The 15,176-nt window shown below is 40.4% G+C and overlaps 1 protein-coding gene across 3 annotated transcripts in view; it reads left to right on the forward strand.

The window, feature by feature from the left end:
* Position 1: 1 nt before the first annotated feature.
* Positions 2–15,176, forward strand: part of usp45 (ubiquitin specific peptidase 45) — a 27,997-nt gene continuing 12,822 nt past the window's right edge. For 2 of the 3 annotated variants that reach the window (XM_010742482.3, XM_010742483.3), the window contains exons 1-8: positions 2–316; positions 1,187–1,297; positions 1,526–1,695; positions 2,592–2,692; positions 3,100–3,200; positions 12,305–12,456; positions 13,677–13,772; positions 13,937–14,067. In XM_010742482.3, coding sequence (XP_010740784.2) covers positions 1,195–1,297; positions 1,526–1,695; positions 2,592–2,692; positions 3,100–3,200; positions 12,305–12,456; positions 13,677–13,772; positions 13,937–14,067 — 854 coding nt within the window. In that variant the 5' untranslated portion in view covers positions 2–316; positions 1,187–1,194. Of the gene's footprint in view, positions 317–386; positions 457–1,186; positions 1,298–1,525; positions 1,696–2,591; positions 2,693–3,099; positions 3,201–12,304; positions 12,457–13,676; positions 13,773–13,936; positions 14,068–15,176 lie in introns of all 3 variants that reach the window. The other variant, XM_027286770.1, reaches the window with a different exon arrangement.

Raw genomic sequence — 15,176 nt, forward strand, 5'->3', positions numbered from 1 at the left:
CTGAGCCGCCGTAGTGCGTCACATGTTGAGCAGGGTCTGCTAGTGGATGCTAACGAAAGCTTGATAAAAATCTGTAAATTCAAAGGCAAAGACGAAGAATTATCGCGAAACCCGTGCCGTTGCTGTCGACACGCTGTGCTTCGCTTTGAAATGTCCTAACACCTGCGTGTATTGTCGGATAAAACGGAGCCTGTTAATGTTTTATTTATTCTGACATGCTAACGTAGCTAGCCTGTCTGCTAGCCAGGAAGAGTTGACATCTCGCCGTTGGCTTCAGGTTAGCTGACTCTGTCAACATAGGAGCTACAATAAAGAGGTGAGTCCACGCTGCCTTTCAGCTCAGTCTAACTTCATTTGTTGTTTTGTTTTCCTCCAAAACGACACAGAGGCCTTTCGTGCTCACCTAAATCAGAGAACGGTGCCATGTAAGTCTTACCCGAGTCATTACCAGAGCAGGTAGTTACCCTTAATATAATATCACCATTTATCTGACCTGTATTTACTCTGTGACATACTAATGTTATACAGATACACAGATAATGGTTTAGAAACTGACTGGACATGCCTGACTTTTAGCTGTAAACACGCTTGAGTTTGATATATTGTTTAAAGGATGACAATCCCAGGTTTAGGTCATTGTACTGAATGCAGCAGAATAATCATCTTAAACCTTGGAGGTGTCATGGGGATGTTTAGAGCCAAACTGTGGGATTTTCTTTACGGGACAAGTCATCTCCATGACCTCAATCCCCCTGAGCAGCTGCGTAACCTGCTAAAGACTGAAGGTGTAAGCCACCTTCACGAAGTGAACAAGGCAGCATTTACAGCCAGAGATCACCAGGGAAGGTGTCACATGTCTGCAGGCTGTAGACCTCAGGCAGCCATTGCTTTACACAGGATTTGCAAGTAGATTTGCAAAGTATGACTTCATTTAAATGTGGGTTTATTTCTCCAGCTAATGTTGGATTCTTAAAAGTGAGGACTACATATAAAAATAGCCACAGTTCCTACACTGATCATCTGACGCAAATACCCTCAAAATGAAGCTTAAATAAGCCACTAACTCAGTCATTTCAGTTATAGACCAATGCAAGCTTTGCTATGTTTAAGTATTATTGTTAAAACACAGTTATGTTGAGGTAGATTAATATTGCATAATAACACAACCTATGTTGTTCCCATCCAGAGCTCCAGATGCGGCTAAAGGACCCCTTCTCTTTGAAAGCCGCTGAAATGACTAAGCGGACTAATAAACCGAGAAAACCTCGAGATGAGGAGTCATCAGATGAAGTCAGTGGTGAGTCACTAAAGTACTTCAGGACACCAGATAGACTGAAGTTAGTGCTGTGAGGTTTGATTTGGGACCTAGCACCATGGATAGTGGATGGGATAATGAATAGTACATATGCTATCTCTTTTGTAAATCAGGAGTTGTGCACATTGTCTCCAAAAAGGAAAATCAACCAGAATCCCAAAGTCATCTCTAAAAGCTGTTGGAAACTTCAAACATTTTGTTTTTAAACAGGGCTGACTTGCCAGCATGTGAGTAAGGCAGTGGACCTGAGCTCAGTGAAGAAGTCAGTGCTGTCCAGCGTGTGGTTGGTGTGTTCTGAGTGCCTAAAGGAGAGGACTATGATCGATGGAGAGCCAGCAGCATCCCATGACATCGTGGTGTGCTTAAAGTGTGGTTTCCAGGTAAAGATTGTTTTTTCAATATTAAAAAGTGCAAGCACAGTACATAGCGTGCTTTGGGGCCTAGCAATATGCAGATTAACAATATATTTGGGATATTGTTTTGATTTTACAAAATGCCAGTACACAATACAGAATAACATTATCATAATAGTTTTAACATCACCCACAGTACAAAAACTGCTGACTAGTGATTGTTTGGCCCAGAAATACAAAGAGGCAAGTGCAAATGTTTCATTAATTAAGAGAATTCAATTAATTTGAATTAAAGTTACTTTACATTGAAATGATGACGTACATTTTGATGTACATTTTTACAGTGGCACAGGAAATCATGAATTTGATGCAACCGCATGTGTTGTGGTGATTGTTGTGTGTCTGTCTGTGTCTTTGTGTTAGTGTGGAAGAGAAGCACAGAAACAAAGAGCGGGGGAGAGAGAGGAGTGGATAATTAGTGGAAAATGGAACAAATGCATTTTGAATAAAAACGTGTGACTTAATTTTACTTTATCTAATTATTAGTTCAAATACTTGATAATTTAATGAAAGAATGTTGTATATACCCGTCTGCTCAAACATAATGACATTCGTTCAAGGTTGGCTAATCTAAATGTAGATGATTTAAATCAATAAAAAATATTTAGAGTTCATTGTTATTTATACAAATTATTATTCCAATTAGACAAATACCTTTTTAAGAATCAATTCAAGAGAAAAGTACATAGATGTCTCCATAAACAGTTTACAGAATATGTGTATTGTCTTTGTCTGAAATATGAATACATTTGGCTTCACTGAGGTGGGAATGAGCCACAGTCTTTAAACAATGGCACATGTGCTGTGAGCCTGAATGCATTTTGTGCTTGTTCACTAAAATGTTTGAATTCACTGTTTTACAGGGCTGTAACCAGTCAGGGATCCAGCATGCTGTCAAGCACCACCAAGCTTTCCATCCAGAGTCTCACTGCATCACTATCAGCCTGAGCACATGGAAGGCCTGGTGAGAAACCTCAGAACTGCACACAAACTGCAAACCTCAGAGAAGCCAAGACTGCACACGCTTGCCAGTGTGTGTCAACTTGAGATGACGCCCCCAGTGTTTGGGGCTTACATAGACAGTGGGGTGTTTACACACATCCATGCACCATGGTTGTGTGTTGTCTACAAACTTACACATTATTTAATATCATTTTATTTTAGATGTAAATAAGTCCTATCATTATCGTAATCTAAAACGCCTTTCATGTCATTAATACATGATTGTGTTTCTAAATGGTTTCCATTTCAGCTATGTAATTCTGTCCTCAAGTAATGATTCATTACATTAGTTAGTTGAGGGTTTTTTAAATTCCACATTGACTCGAAGCTTTTGTATGTTTGTCTATGACTCCCTTCTCATTGTAACAGGTGTTTTGAATGTAATGAGGAGCTATCCACTCACTGCAACAAAAAGGCTTTGGCTCAGACCCTGGACTTTTTACAAAAGCACTCTGCCAAGGCTACGTCAGGTAAGGTGTTTACACTCCTGGAGCCCTGCCCCCCTACTGATGTTATAAAAGCCTTTATTAGACAAGTACATCCTCACTACAATTTCAGCAAGGCTGAAGTCAGTTAAGTCAGCAGTTTTATACAAGCATTCTTTAATTTAGAAACCATGTCTTCGGTTAAAGTAGGAAGTGACTGGCCTTGAACATAGACACTTTGTAAAGATCACATCAGTAGTACATAATTTTGTACTGGTGAACCTCGAACAGCGTTTCATGTGTTTAATGCCTGTTGCACCCCGCTGCACTAGACTCTGAGAGCACCACGACTGCATGCCGGACTGTTACTGGCTGTTTTGTTATTAGTTTTTCTGTTGAACAAAGTACATGTAATAAAGGTAAACTGATTTACTTGATCACATTGGTTCAAATATTTAATATTGTCAAGTGATCCACCTACTTACCAGGAATTGGCAGCAGTACACCTGCTCCCCCTGGTGGCGGTGTCATCTGAATCCCTTGATTTGATCCTTAGTGTGTCAGCCCACCTGTGTGTGCATGTGATGGGTGTTACAGGTATCATTTCTTACGGATGCAGTTACTTCTCTTTTGATTTACAAGGCTGCTTCAGGCTTGCAAAGCCCTTTATTCATGCTTCATAAGAATCATGAAATTAGAATACTATATCTTTGAGACTGCAGAGCTGTGTAGCTGTTACTAAAAAGTGAAACATATTACTTACTTAACAGTGAAATTCTGTGAAGACTTTGAAGAGTTGTGTTGCAGCAGGTTGTGTTTACACTGACAGCCTGACTCAGTCCTACATTCAGTCTTATGTCCTCACAACTTATTCAGGCCACCTGAGCCCCCCACACCCAGTCAGTCAACCATATAGATATTACCCCACACCCCCTCTCCGTACTTCCGCACTCATACACCTTCTGTTCAGTACCGCTCTTATTTTTTGCTGGCATGCTGTCTCTTAGCAGGGTCAGGGTGGTGGGCATCAGCTCTATCGGTCTCACAGGCTGCCTAAGCTAAAGCCCAGTGGCCAGAGGCCAGTTGCTGAGGCCTGGTCAGACTGGTCCATCTCTCAGCCACAGCTTATGAGTTGCAAGATTGATGCTACAGCTCTCCACTCCCCCCTTTCACCCCAATCCTGCCCATTGCATGACTGCACACATTAGAGGAATTAGGCGCTCAAGTGATGCTTCCCGGCTGGGTTCCCTGAAGAACAAGAGCAGCTGCGTGGGGTTCAGCCACTGCTCTCTGTCGCTCTTTGTCTTTTCTATCACTATCTGTTTCTGTCCCTTGCTCCCTCCGTTGGGCCGCTGTATGTCTCACCACCTCTGGGCCTGTGTGCTGCACTAGTGGGAGCCAGGGTCCTCAACAAGTCAGAGCGACTGGATCCTAACAGCTGGAGCGCACTAACTCTCAGCGGACTCACTCACAGATACACATGCACAGAATACAGGAAATACAGATTAACTCCAGCAAATAGCATATTTTCTTTCAATCTGTACATTTTTGCTGGACATTACACATGATTTTATGTTTCATAGCACAATGTATTCTTGGCATAAAGAGCACAAGCTCTTCCTGGAGCTGAATCGAAATATCTATTTATTTGCCGAGAGAATCACATAGCCATGGAATTTGCAGATTCTTTAAGTAAAAAGTAAAAAAATATATATATTATTATTTTATTTTTTTTAATTTTATTATTATTGTTGTTTGTTTACTTGTACACTGTGGCACACAGGGTTTCAGGGACCACAGGACCTCACTAAATACAAGAAATATCATATCATATTAAGTATTTAGAAATGAGACAAACAATTCCAATTTCCAATTTCCACCTACGTCACTACTACTGGCAACAGATATCTTCCTCAAATTTCACTGTTAATATTCAGTGTTTCTTCATCTCGACATGTAATCTTTAAAGGTGAACTCATCCATAGTAGTTCTTTGAGCCAGATAAGAAAAGAAGACTATGGATGACTGTGTATGTTTTTATGTGCGCATCGTGGTCATGGTGCCAACCAGAGGTCCACATTGGTGGGAAACGGTTTGCTGAGCTGGGCGGTCGATACCTACAGCTTTCCCCTTTGCCTCTTTAAATTACCTGTCACCTTTCCTGCCACCCAATTGTTCCACACCGGTCGGCCAAATGGGTATAGAGGCGGGCAGCCATTGTTGCTGCAAAATAGGCAGTTGTTGTCTGTTGAGGAGCTTGTGAAATTGCATTTCAGTATGAAGGCTATGTTTTCAGAAGAAGCTGCTGTTGTACTGTTTTTCCTATAGACCCCACCACAAAAGATCCCCAGTAGGGATTTATTCATTTTTTTTCAGAATCTATAATAATTTTGTACAACAACAGCTCAGGGTAGAAAGAAAGTCGATTAACTGTGCTCTCTCACCATCAAGGCCTTCAGCTCAAGTACCAGAGTCCCAGTAAAAAGCGAATTGACCTCAGGGAGCTAGACTCCAGCTTGTAACACAGCTGGGGAGTCTTTGTGGAGCAAATTAAAATGTTGGTTCTGAATAGGCATCAGCGCTTGTTCCTCATTCCTCATTCTGTCAGTTCTGTCTTGTTTTATGGTAGTAATTGTTATGAGTCACCATATTACCATAACATTATATTCAATTTATAATATCGCAGCTCAACAAATCAGTTATAACAGTCTACTACATCTTAAATGTATTATTTTCTTTAAATGTGTTCTCTGTCGACAGTGAATTCAACAATACTGAATAGATTATAATAAATATCATTTAATGGATTCCTAACATTGTGCTCGATATACAAGGCTATACCCAATATTCAAAGATTCTGTCCAATCTTTCAGACAAATTTGAGAGATATAGTTAAAGCTAAATGTGTGTGCTAGAGCTCTACGTGTTTACATTTGACAGTTTCTCCAAAATATTTTTACATATGAATTATAAATAATTTCAATGAGATCAGACCTATACACCTTTCATGAAACATTATCCAACATTTTTTAGACTTAGAATAAGAATAAAATCAGCTCAATCTGCATATAACCAACACTTGAAATCATCAGAGTAAGCTGTCAGTTGTTTTTTTAGCTTCTTCTCAAACTTGTACAATTGTCCTTTTCTGGTGACAACAATGAAGTGCACAGCACACAAAAAACAAAAAACGACAAGGGTGCATTATTCCTACCATCTAGTGTCACAACATCATGTGACAGCTGGCTGATTTTGCATGTTGTTGGAAAATAACAACAACAACAACAAATAATATAATAAATAATAATAAAAAGTAAATAAACAATAAGAACAGTTTTGTTTTTGGCTGAACTGATCATGAGAGTTTCTGATTTTTAACATAAAATTTACATTTTGAAGGCTGTCATGTTAATAAGTTATCATATTCTCATATGTTTATCTGCACTGGCTGTTTGACTCTTGGGTCACACACTACATCTACATGTTGTTGTTGTTGTTGTTGTTGTTGTTGTTGTATCTGACAGAGTAATCTGTCCTCTTCTGAGAGACCTTGGTGAAAGGCTGAAGTGGACTATATACAGTGCTGCTCATAAGTTTACATACCCTTACAGAATTCATGTTTTCTTGACCATTCATTTTCATGGTTTTTCCCAAAAAAAAGTTACATTTTGGTTTCATCAGAAGTCATGGTTTTTCCCAAAAAAAAGTTACATTTTGGTTTCATCAGAAGGTTTGGGGTTTATCTCTGTACAGTGTGGCATATTTGAGACAAGATTCTTTGTGGCATTTGCGTAAAAGTGGCTTTCTTCTGGTAACTCTACCATGCAGCCNTGGTTTCATCAGAAGGCAGCCCATTTTTCTTCAAGTGCCTTCTTACAGTACTGCTTGAGACATTCACATGACATTCTGTGAGGGAGAGTTGAATTTCACCTGATGTTATTTGAGGCTTTTTCTTCGCATCACGAACAATTTTCCTTGCAATTGTGGGGGAAACTTTGCTTGGTCTACCAGAACGTGGTTTGATGTCTACAGTTCCTCTTACTTTCCATTTCTTAATTAGTGTTTGAACAGTGCTGACAGGCATTATCAACTGTTTGGCAATTTTCTTATATCCCTTTTCTGGTTTGTACAGTTGTACTAGCTTTTCTCGCAGATCCTTTGGCAATTGCTTTGCTTTTCCCATGATTCTGCATCCAAGACATCAGAACAGCACCAACCGAGGGATACAAGGGTTTCTCAGGAGTCCAGCAACTCACTGACTTTTATACACACCCACTAATTACAAGCTAACAGATCACACGTGAAGGTAGTTACCTTTAATAGCCATTCAATCCCAACTGTTTCAAGTTAGGTGCAGGTTATCAGGCCAAATTACAAGGGTATGTAAACTTTTGATCAGGCTGATTTGGATAGTTTCTGTTCTCATTGTGCTTAAAAAGAGTAAACACAGATATTTCACAATACATGGCTTTGGCCAACCACTATCCAAGAGTGAAAGAAAACTTTTGTGTTATCATTCATTTTCTCTGAGAAATGGCCAAGAAACCATAAATTCTGTAAGGGTATGTAAACTTATGAGCAGCACTGTAGTGTTGTATAGTTATCGCTCTCTTATTCACCTGGTTTCCTGCCTCTGGTTGTTTATTTTTGAAACTGTAGTCTTTAGTTAACTGTCACTTTAGCTCAGCCAAATCAGTAGCCAGTAAGATGCTTGTACCCTGGTGGTGCTCTCATGGAGGTAATCAAGGGTGATTCTGTCTTTATTCCCACCACCGCACATGAAAGTAGGCCAGATAGTTGGGTAGCAAAAGCTGTGTGTGTTTGTGTGTCTCTAAGTAACATGGCACTGGATTGTCTTGGCCTCAGATGGCAAGGAAACAGGCTTTTCATGCCCTGCAGTCACAACAAATTAGCGAATTAATAAGACATTTGGTGTTGCCTGGCCTTCCTCTTGACTGCCTGCTCTGCATGAAGGGAGCTGGCCTTGGCCCTCCACGCTGCTGCACTGTAAGTGAACATGGAGCCATGAAGCCCACTGGCCATACGATTTGATGGGCTCTGAGCCCGTCTGAACCAGATTAGGAAGGCTATGAAAAAGCAACTTGAAATATTAAAAATATACTTTTCCATCCTCTTCTCCTCCTCTGTGAGACTAAAAATGCAAATATTGTGTCAAACTTGAAAAGAATACTTTTGTTTATGGCATTGTTTCATGAGCTTGAATTTTCTTACACGAGGTCTGGTGTTGGCCTTGCTTCAGCTCAACAAAAAATACATTCACTAGAGATTATTATACTTATTTGAATATTTCAGTGAAGCTTTGAGGTTTTTTTTTCTTTTGCAAAAACTCTACTACTGCTATCTGCAAAAGTAAACAAGTTTCTTTGTGTATCTCTTGTGTGAAAAAGAGCAGGGAGTGCAGGAGGTGTTGGTGTACGTGCATGCGTGTGGACGATCCCGAGCACCGTGACGCTTTCCTCTACCCTGGGGAAAGGCTCTACAGTGTCACTGCTGCCCATACTCGGTGGCTGAGCAAGGAGGGCCAGGTGGTGGTGCTGAATGCAGCACAGTCAAGCGTGGACACAGCGCATGCTGACATTTGCTTTCGCTGACTGCTGCAGGGAGAGGAAAAATCTGCTTTTCCATATGCTTGTGCTCGTTGCAACCCTTCCCTCCACCCACTGCCCCTCCTGCCCTCTTCTGCCCCCCCCACTCCCCAGTCTCAACCAGATGGCTCCCTGAACATTGTTTACCTTGGGTGACGGTCCCAGATGCAGAGTAAGTCCATTGGCATCCCCATTCCGCCCAGTTAGTTCCCTCATTCCTCTGCTCCCTCTTAGCTCAAGAGCCAGTTGCAGCTCTTACACTCAAGTTGCGTTGCTGATTCACCACAAGAAGTAGACACATTCTTTCTCTCTATGTTAGTTGCTCTTCTGCTCAGTTGTTCACACTTGCGTAAACTCGTCACCTCACACCTTCTCAGCCTCACACCAAATCCAAAAATACCCTGTTTGCCTTCCTGATTGGGGCTGCGGTCTTTCCCCATCTCCACTTGTTTTCCATGCATTGTGTGTGTCGACATATGGGATCTCCCTTATGGCTGCATATCGAAGATAGAAATAGGCCTCCAGATGTTGCCAGCACAGAGGGCCAGATGTATTTAGCATCACTGGGTGGAGTGCCACGAAAGCATGTCATCCCGACAAGCTGAACCTCACCCCTTCTTAGTCCCCAAACTACAAGACAAGCAAAACACGCTCTTTGTCATTTGACATTTTTCAGTTAAAGCAACATAAATTTAAAGCTACAGGCGAGGGCAGGAAACATAATAATGCAGCAGACCTGAATGTGCCGTATGTGTGTTCAAATCATAGAAACAGAAAAGTTACCCTTTTACCCCCATTCCTTTGAGTGCAATTTGACTAAGAGTATAAAATGTAAATTGCTAAGCTTTTTTTTTTTGTTGTGCCTAAGGAGTGGGTCTATGGATTGAATACATGCCAAGGCAAGGCCATTTGTGTTTTGAGGAGAAGAACGGTGAGAGTGAAGGTGCAGGTTGTTATGATGATTGTGACGGTTTACAGCTCAATTGAATTTCCTTAGTTTGGATATAAGCGGGTTCAGACCGATGACCTTGCTGCTAGCCTGTTCTCTCTCTCTCTCTTTTTTTTTTTTTAAACATCAGCTCTCTTGACTGGCTTACTAGCAATTGTTGATTTGTCTACAGACTGTAGGCCTCAAGGTAGTGCCATCAGTGCCTGTTCAAATGAGTCATTTGAAGATAATGTCTCATTACCTGCTTACAAAGGAGCTTGTAGTCTCATATACTATAAAATAAAAAAATGTAATTGAATACTAAGATTGAAACAATTGCATTTATTATATCACTTGTAATTGCACAACTGTAACGTTTAAACAGCATGAAAATATTTTTCCTGCTTGACTTTAAATTTTTTTGTAATATATAAAAGGACCATTTGAATATGTTTTTCATCATCTGGCTATCCAGAGTTACAACGGACCAAAGAGTTTCAAAACCTTAGTGAGTTGATTTCCATCATTCTCAAAAGAAGAAAATGAATTAAAACTTTAATCTGGTTAGTGATTGGACATGTATGGTAAATGTACAAAAAGTATGAACATTTACCATAATCATTAGAGACAAATTTATATTTTTACTGCTCACTATATTAACCATCCATGTGTCATCAGTCAGTATTTAGCTCATGGCACAGTGACCACATGTACGTTAGAGGTGTAAAATGTGATTGTGTTCACTTGAGCAGCTTCAGGCTTCTTGGAGCATGAAGGCAACACAAAGAGTGTAAAATATATAATTAATGCAGGAAAGGCAGAAAATCATCTCTTGTCTACTCTGTAGATTTTAAAGACTTGTTTTCTCATTAATGCCTAATGTGATAGAACACTCACTAACCAGATTAATGCCAGTTAAATTAAACATGCTCATCATAAAGAGTTGTTCATTATTTGTGCACATCTTGTTTGCTTGTTTCCTCATATATTCTAGAAATTATGCAGTACTTGTGGCTGGCTAGTTAACGTTTGTGATGCGTTCAATGTTTGATCACTTGACTTGAAATATAAGGAAGTAAAATTTGCATAAGCATGAAATGCAGACACCACAGTTTGAACTGAAACTGTGGGTCTCTTTCTATGTTTGTCCTTTTTTAAATCCGATGTCTAAATATCCCTAATGTACTTTATTTTGTGCCGTTATACTGAGCTTGTCATTTATGAAGTTCATGTTATCCTGTGTGAAACTAGAAGCCGGGGATTTTTCTGGATCTGTCAAACTCCTTCAACACCTCATTGAGTGAACACATGACTTATGTATTATTCATTTTGTTTGCTTCACTCATCTCCCTCAAATTTAAATCCATGAGCACCAATGCCATTTTCTCCATTCTCAACATAGTGTGTATTCATCAGCATATTTTCACAACTGCAAATAACAATTTTACATAGAAAGCAGTAAGAAGTTTATTAATTGATAATAATATTTATATTGGGAGTATTTAAAAGTACAACAGTCTTTAAATAAATATTACTTTTACAAAACCTTTTTGTCATTCAGTCAGTTTGTTGTTCCATTATTACACTGTATATTATCAGTGGTTATTTTCCAAATGTAATTCTCCTTCCAGTGTGCTTTGTTCATTTGTAGACTTAAAATATGATAGGCAGTGGGGATATGACTCTACTCAGAGGCTCAGAGGCAAAAATCTTTATCACTACATACATGCAAAAATCACTGCTCAGAGAGAATGTAACTTTTTGTCCCTCGTGGCCATTATGACACTTTTAATTCTGCTGATTGATAATGATTTTGGCTGAACTCCTTTTTAACTCAGCAAATTCTGTGCATTGGGGCTTGACCCTCTTCTTTAATAGTAAGTGAATAAGTAGCCACTTGCACGTGTCAGCAACATGTTATTAAGATTGAGACACTGGCTTTGTCATAAGCTGCTGGCCCATCATCAGCTCACACAGCTATACTAGCTACTGTAGTCAGTCCCCAGCAGCCTGTTTGTATGTCACTGTTAGATTCTGACCATCTGTGTCTGACTTTCTGTTGAGGGTTAGTTTTCACTGGTGATCAGGAGTAACAGCTGGCTCTGGAGAGTCATCTCTGTAACCCCAGCCCCCATCCTTCCCTTACTAACCAGCGGAAACTTCTACAGCTGTCATCTGCTTTCCCAAATGACCCAGCTTTCCTTCCAGCTGCCACCCCAGCACCCTGCTCCCAGCCCCTGTCTCACTTCAAGGCCAAGCCCAATTTTTTTTCTGCATCCTGCCGCAATCCCAATTTAATGGAGGCTGAAATTTTCAAGCTTGCAAGGCCGACTTCCACCCTTGGTCACAAGCAAGTTTCAACCCAGCCACTATCTCAGCTGCATCTTTAAGCTCGGCTGCCAAGTCTTGCTACCAAACATAACCTCAAACGTAAAAGCCAAATCAGGTTTAGAAACTGAAACTTTTGTCAAAGGTCATCCACACACAGTATTCCTATCATGTGTCTAATTTCCAAGGCTTGTGCTAAATCTTCTTAGTGAGTCATTATACCAATAGACATAATTTTGAGTTTCTTCTGTGCGTCCCTTACAGATTTTAGTTTTTCTGTGTTCCAGGAGCGTCACCCAAGATCATCAAGTTGCAAGAGGAACCATCAGATTATACTGACCCACCTAAAGGGAAGAGTCCAGCTATCAACAGCACCTTGGTCCCTGTCAAAGGCATAAATAACCTTGGTAACACCTGCTTCTTCAACGCTGTCATGCAGGTTGGTATCATTATAAGTCGGTTCAAAACTAAATATTGTCTGTGTGTTTGTGTCTGCACTGTTTGGAAAGAAACCAGGCATTCATTAAGTATATTTCATAATATACATTTGAAAATATACTTTATGAAATAGCAGAAGTAGGTGTCATTTAAGGTATCTCACATTATAAATCTGAATGACGATCGCATTATTTTTTAAGTGGATTTCTTACTACACATAACCTGCTTGTAAGTCATGCTTGAGACCTTGTGATAGAATGGATATACCTGTGACTCATTAGTCTTAACATATGAATATTTATGCTTTCAATGTGTAAGCACTGCTTACAGCAGCGCCGGCTTGGACACATTCACCTACCTATATACAAGTGGCACACGCTCTGGTGCAGGCTCTATAGCTGTGTTCACCATACAACACAGCTATAGAGCCTCCCCGGCCTTTCTCTTGTCGTGTCATGGTGACTGCAAACTGACATGCCTCTTCAACAATGAAGCTGTTTTTTTCCGCCATTTTGTTAATCACCCTCAGGGCCTTCCTCGTAGATTGAAATTGGAGTGAGCGCGCTTTACATGCTTTTTCCCTCCCTCTCCCTGTCTGTTTGTATTGTCTCCTTGAAAATTGCAATCTTTCTCGTGAAAACACATAATTGTCAGAGGATGAGCTGTGTCTGTGCGCACAATGCCAGCTCCATTGTGTGTTTTCCATAGCAACTGTCTTCATTGCCAGGATGTGACAAAACAAATATCTCTTGAAAGGGAAGGAAAAGATGTTTTCCCTGACATGAAAGGACAATGACTGCTTCAGGCTATCTCTTTATCAAGGATCTTCTCCACATTTCAAAATCACAGATCATAGATCGATTTGAAAGCCTCTTTCAGAATAATGAACTCGCCACAAGTTTCCGAAATTCTGCTAAAATGGATATAATATTTCACAAGGGTATTTTGATTGACCACATTGAAATGCCACAAGCTAAATGTGGATACAGTTTCATATCTTTGAAGGATTCTAAGTTTTATTGTTGTTGTTTTTTCATTTGATGAATAGTAAAATTAGTGCATATTACCAGTTAGATGAGGTACTGCTTCAGTGAATAATATTCAGCTGTGTAACATTTGCTGATCATACCTGCACCATATCTTTACCTGATGCCTTTTGATCCATGGATGAATTAAAATGGTCAATCAAGCAATCTTAAAATGATTCTGTTGTCCTCACAGAACCTGTCTCAGACACACATGCTCATCGACCTCATCCAGGAAGTGAAGGAGAAAGGGTACAAGCTGAGGATCTGCCCCCCTGTCGAGACCAATCTGGTACAATTTGGTGCCCATCTCTTTTTTTTTTTTTTATACCTTTAGTCCTCTCCAAACAAACGGCTTTACTTTTGAAATGATCACCCTGATGCCTTATCTGTTGCATTGTTAATATTTCTTGAAACCTAGATGTCTCATTTTTATTTGGTCTCTTCATATTCCAGAGTCCACTGACAGTAACGCTGCCCAGTCCAGAGCCCCTGACTTCGGCCATGTTTCTCTTCCTCCAGAGCATGAAAGAACCAGGGAAAGGCCCGCTCAATCCCAAGATCCTCTTCAACCAGCTCTGCCAGAAGTAAGGCGCCCTTTTTCACATCCACCTCTATAAAAGCACCCATGCTGGTAAATCATGGGTGCTGACAAATATTTGACCTCGAGTCGGTCGGTGAAGTCATCCATAATTGTCAGTATTGCAGTTCTCCATCATCACATTAGCCGGATCCACAACTTTCACCTGCTTTCATTCCCTCACTGTTGTGATGACCATTTTAACCAGCCAGACCCAGGTAGCACCTGGTCCCAGCTGAACACCTTTCTGAGGTCACCACAGAAAATGCACTAAAGCCACTGTACCTTAACAAATGTGAGGCAGCAGTTAGCTATATGTAACCCTTTCTGCTACTTGCCACACTACCGTGCCACCTGTGTCATATTTGATCCAGAGTTATGTCTGAGAGGCACTAACGGCCCCACATTTGTCAACTGAACTGTTGTGAATGTTTGGTCGGCTGGGTTCTTGTTTAAGCATGGTGCACTGCTGGTTGGGTCCACCCTGTGTGTGTGTGTGTGAGTGTGTGTGTGTGTGGTGGTGCAGGGTTTGTAGTGTAGGATAGTAGTGCAGGTGGGTGACCAGGGCATTTGACATCGGATGACTGGGTACGTCTCTGGTGCGGCTTTGACAATTATTCTGGTACCTAGCTTTCATCAGAAATGCCTGTGTGCATGTATGTGGGCTGCCACCTCACCTGGTACCACCTCAGCCTGCAACACACATGCAGGCAATTGTGCATTCAGACAGCAAGCACTGCACACACCTTTGCCTTTCTGCATTCAGATGTGTCTAATTTAGTAGTAAGTAGAACTAATCTATTCCACTCATATGCATTTGAATAGAGAGATATGACTTTAAGCCTCAGCACCCATTACCCATATGGTCCACTTATACCACAAGTGAGGTTTTATTAAGGCCAGTTTGTAATTGTTTTGTACACCCAAACAGTAAATGCAAATATGCATATGAAGTTAAGACACAAAATATGGAATATGTATATGGTACAGTCCTCAGCATTTTCTTCTTACATAGTTGTATAGCGTGTAGAGCTTGTTTTGATCTTGAGAAATTAGTGCTGCACAATATGGAAAGAACAATTGTATAGTCATAATTTTTAAAAAGATATTTTATTT

This window comes from Larimichthys crocea, chromosome XIII (assembly GCF_000972845.2).
Source record: "Larimichthys crocea isolate SSNF chromosome XIII, L_crocea_2.0, whole genome shotgun sequence".
NCBI classification, from domain to species: domain Eukaryota; kingdom Metazoa; phylum Chordata; class Actinopteri; family Sciaenidae; genus Larimichthys; species Larimichthys crocea.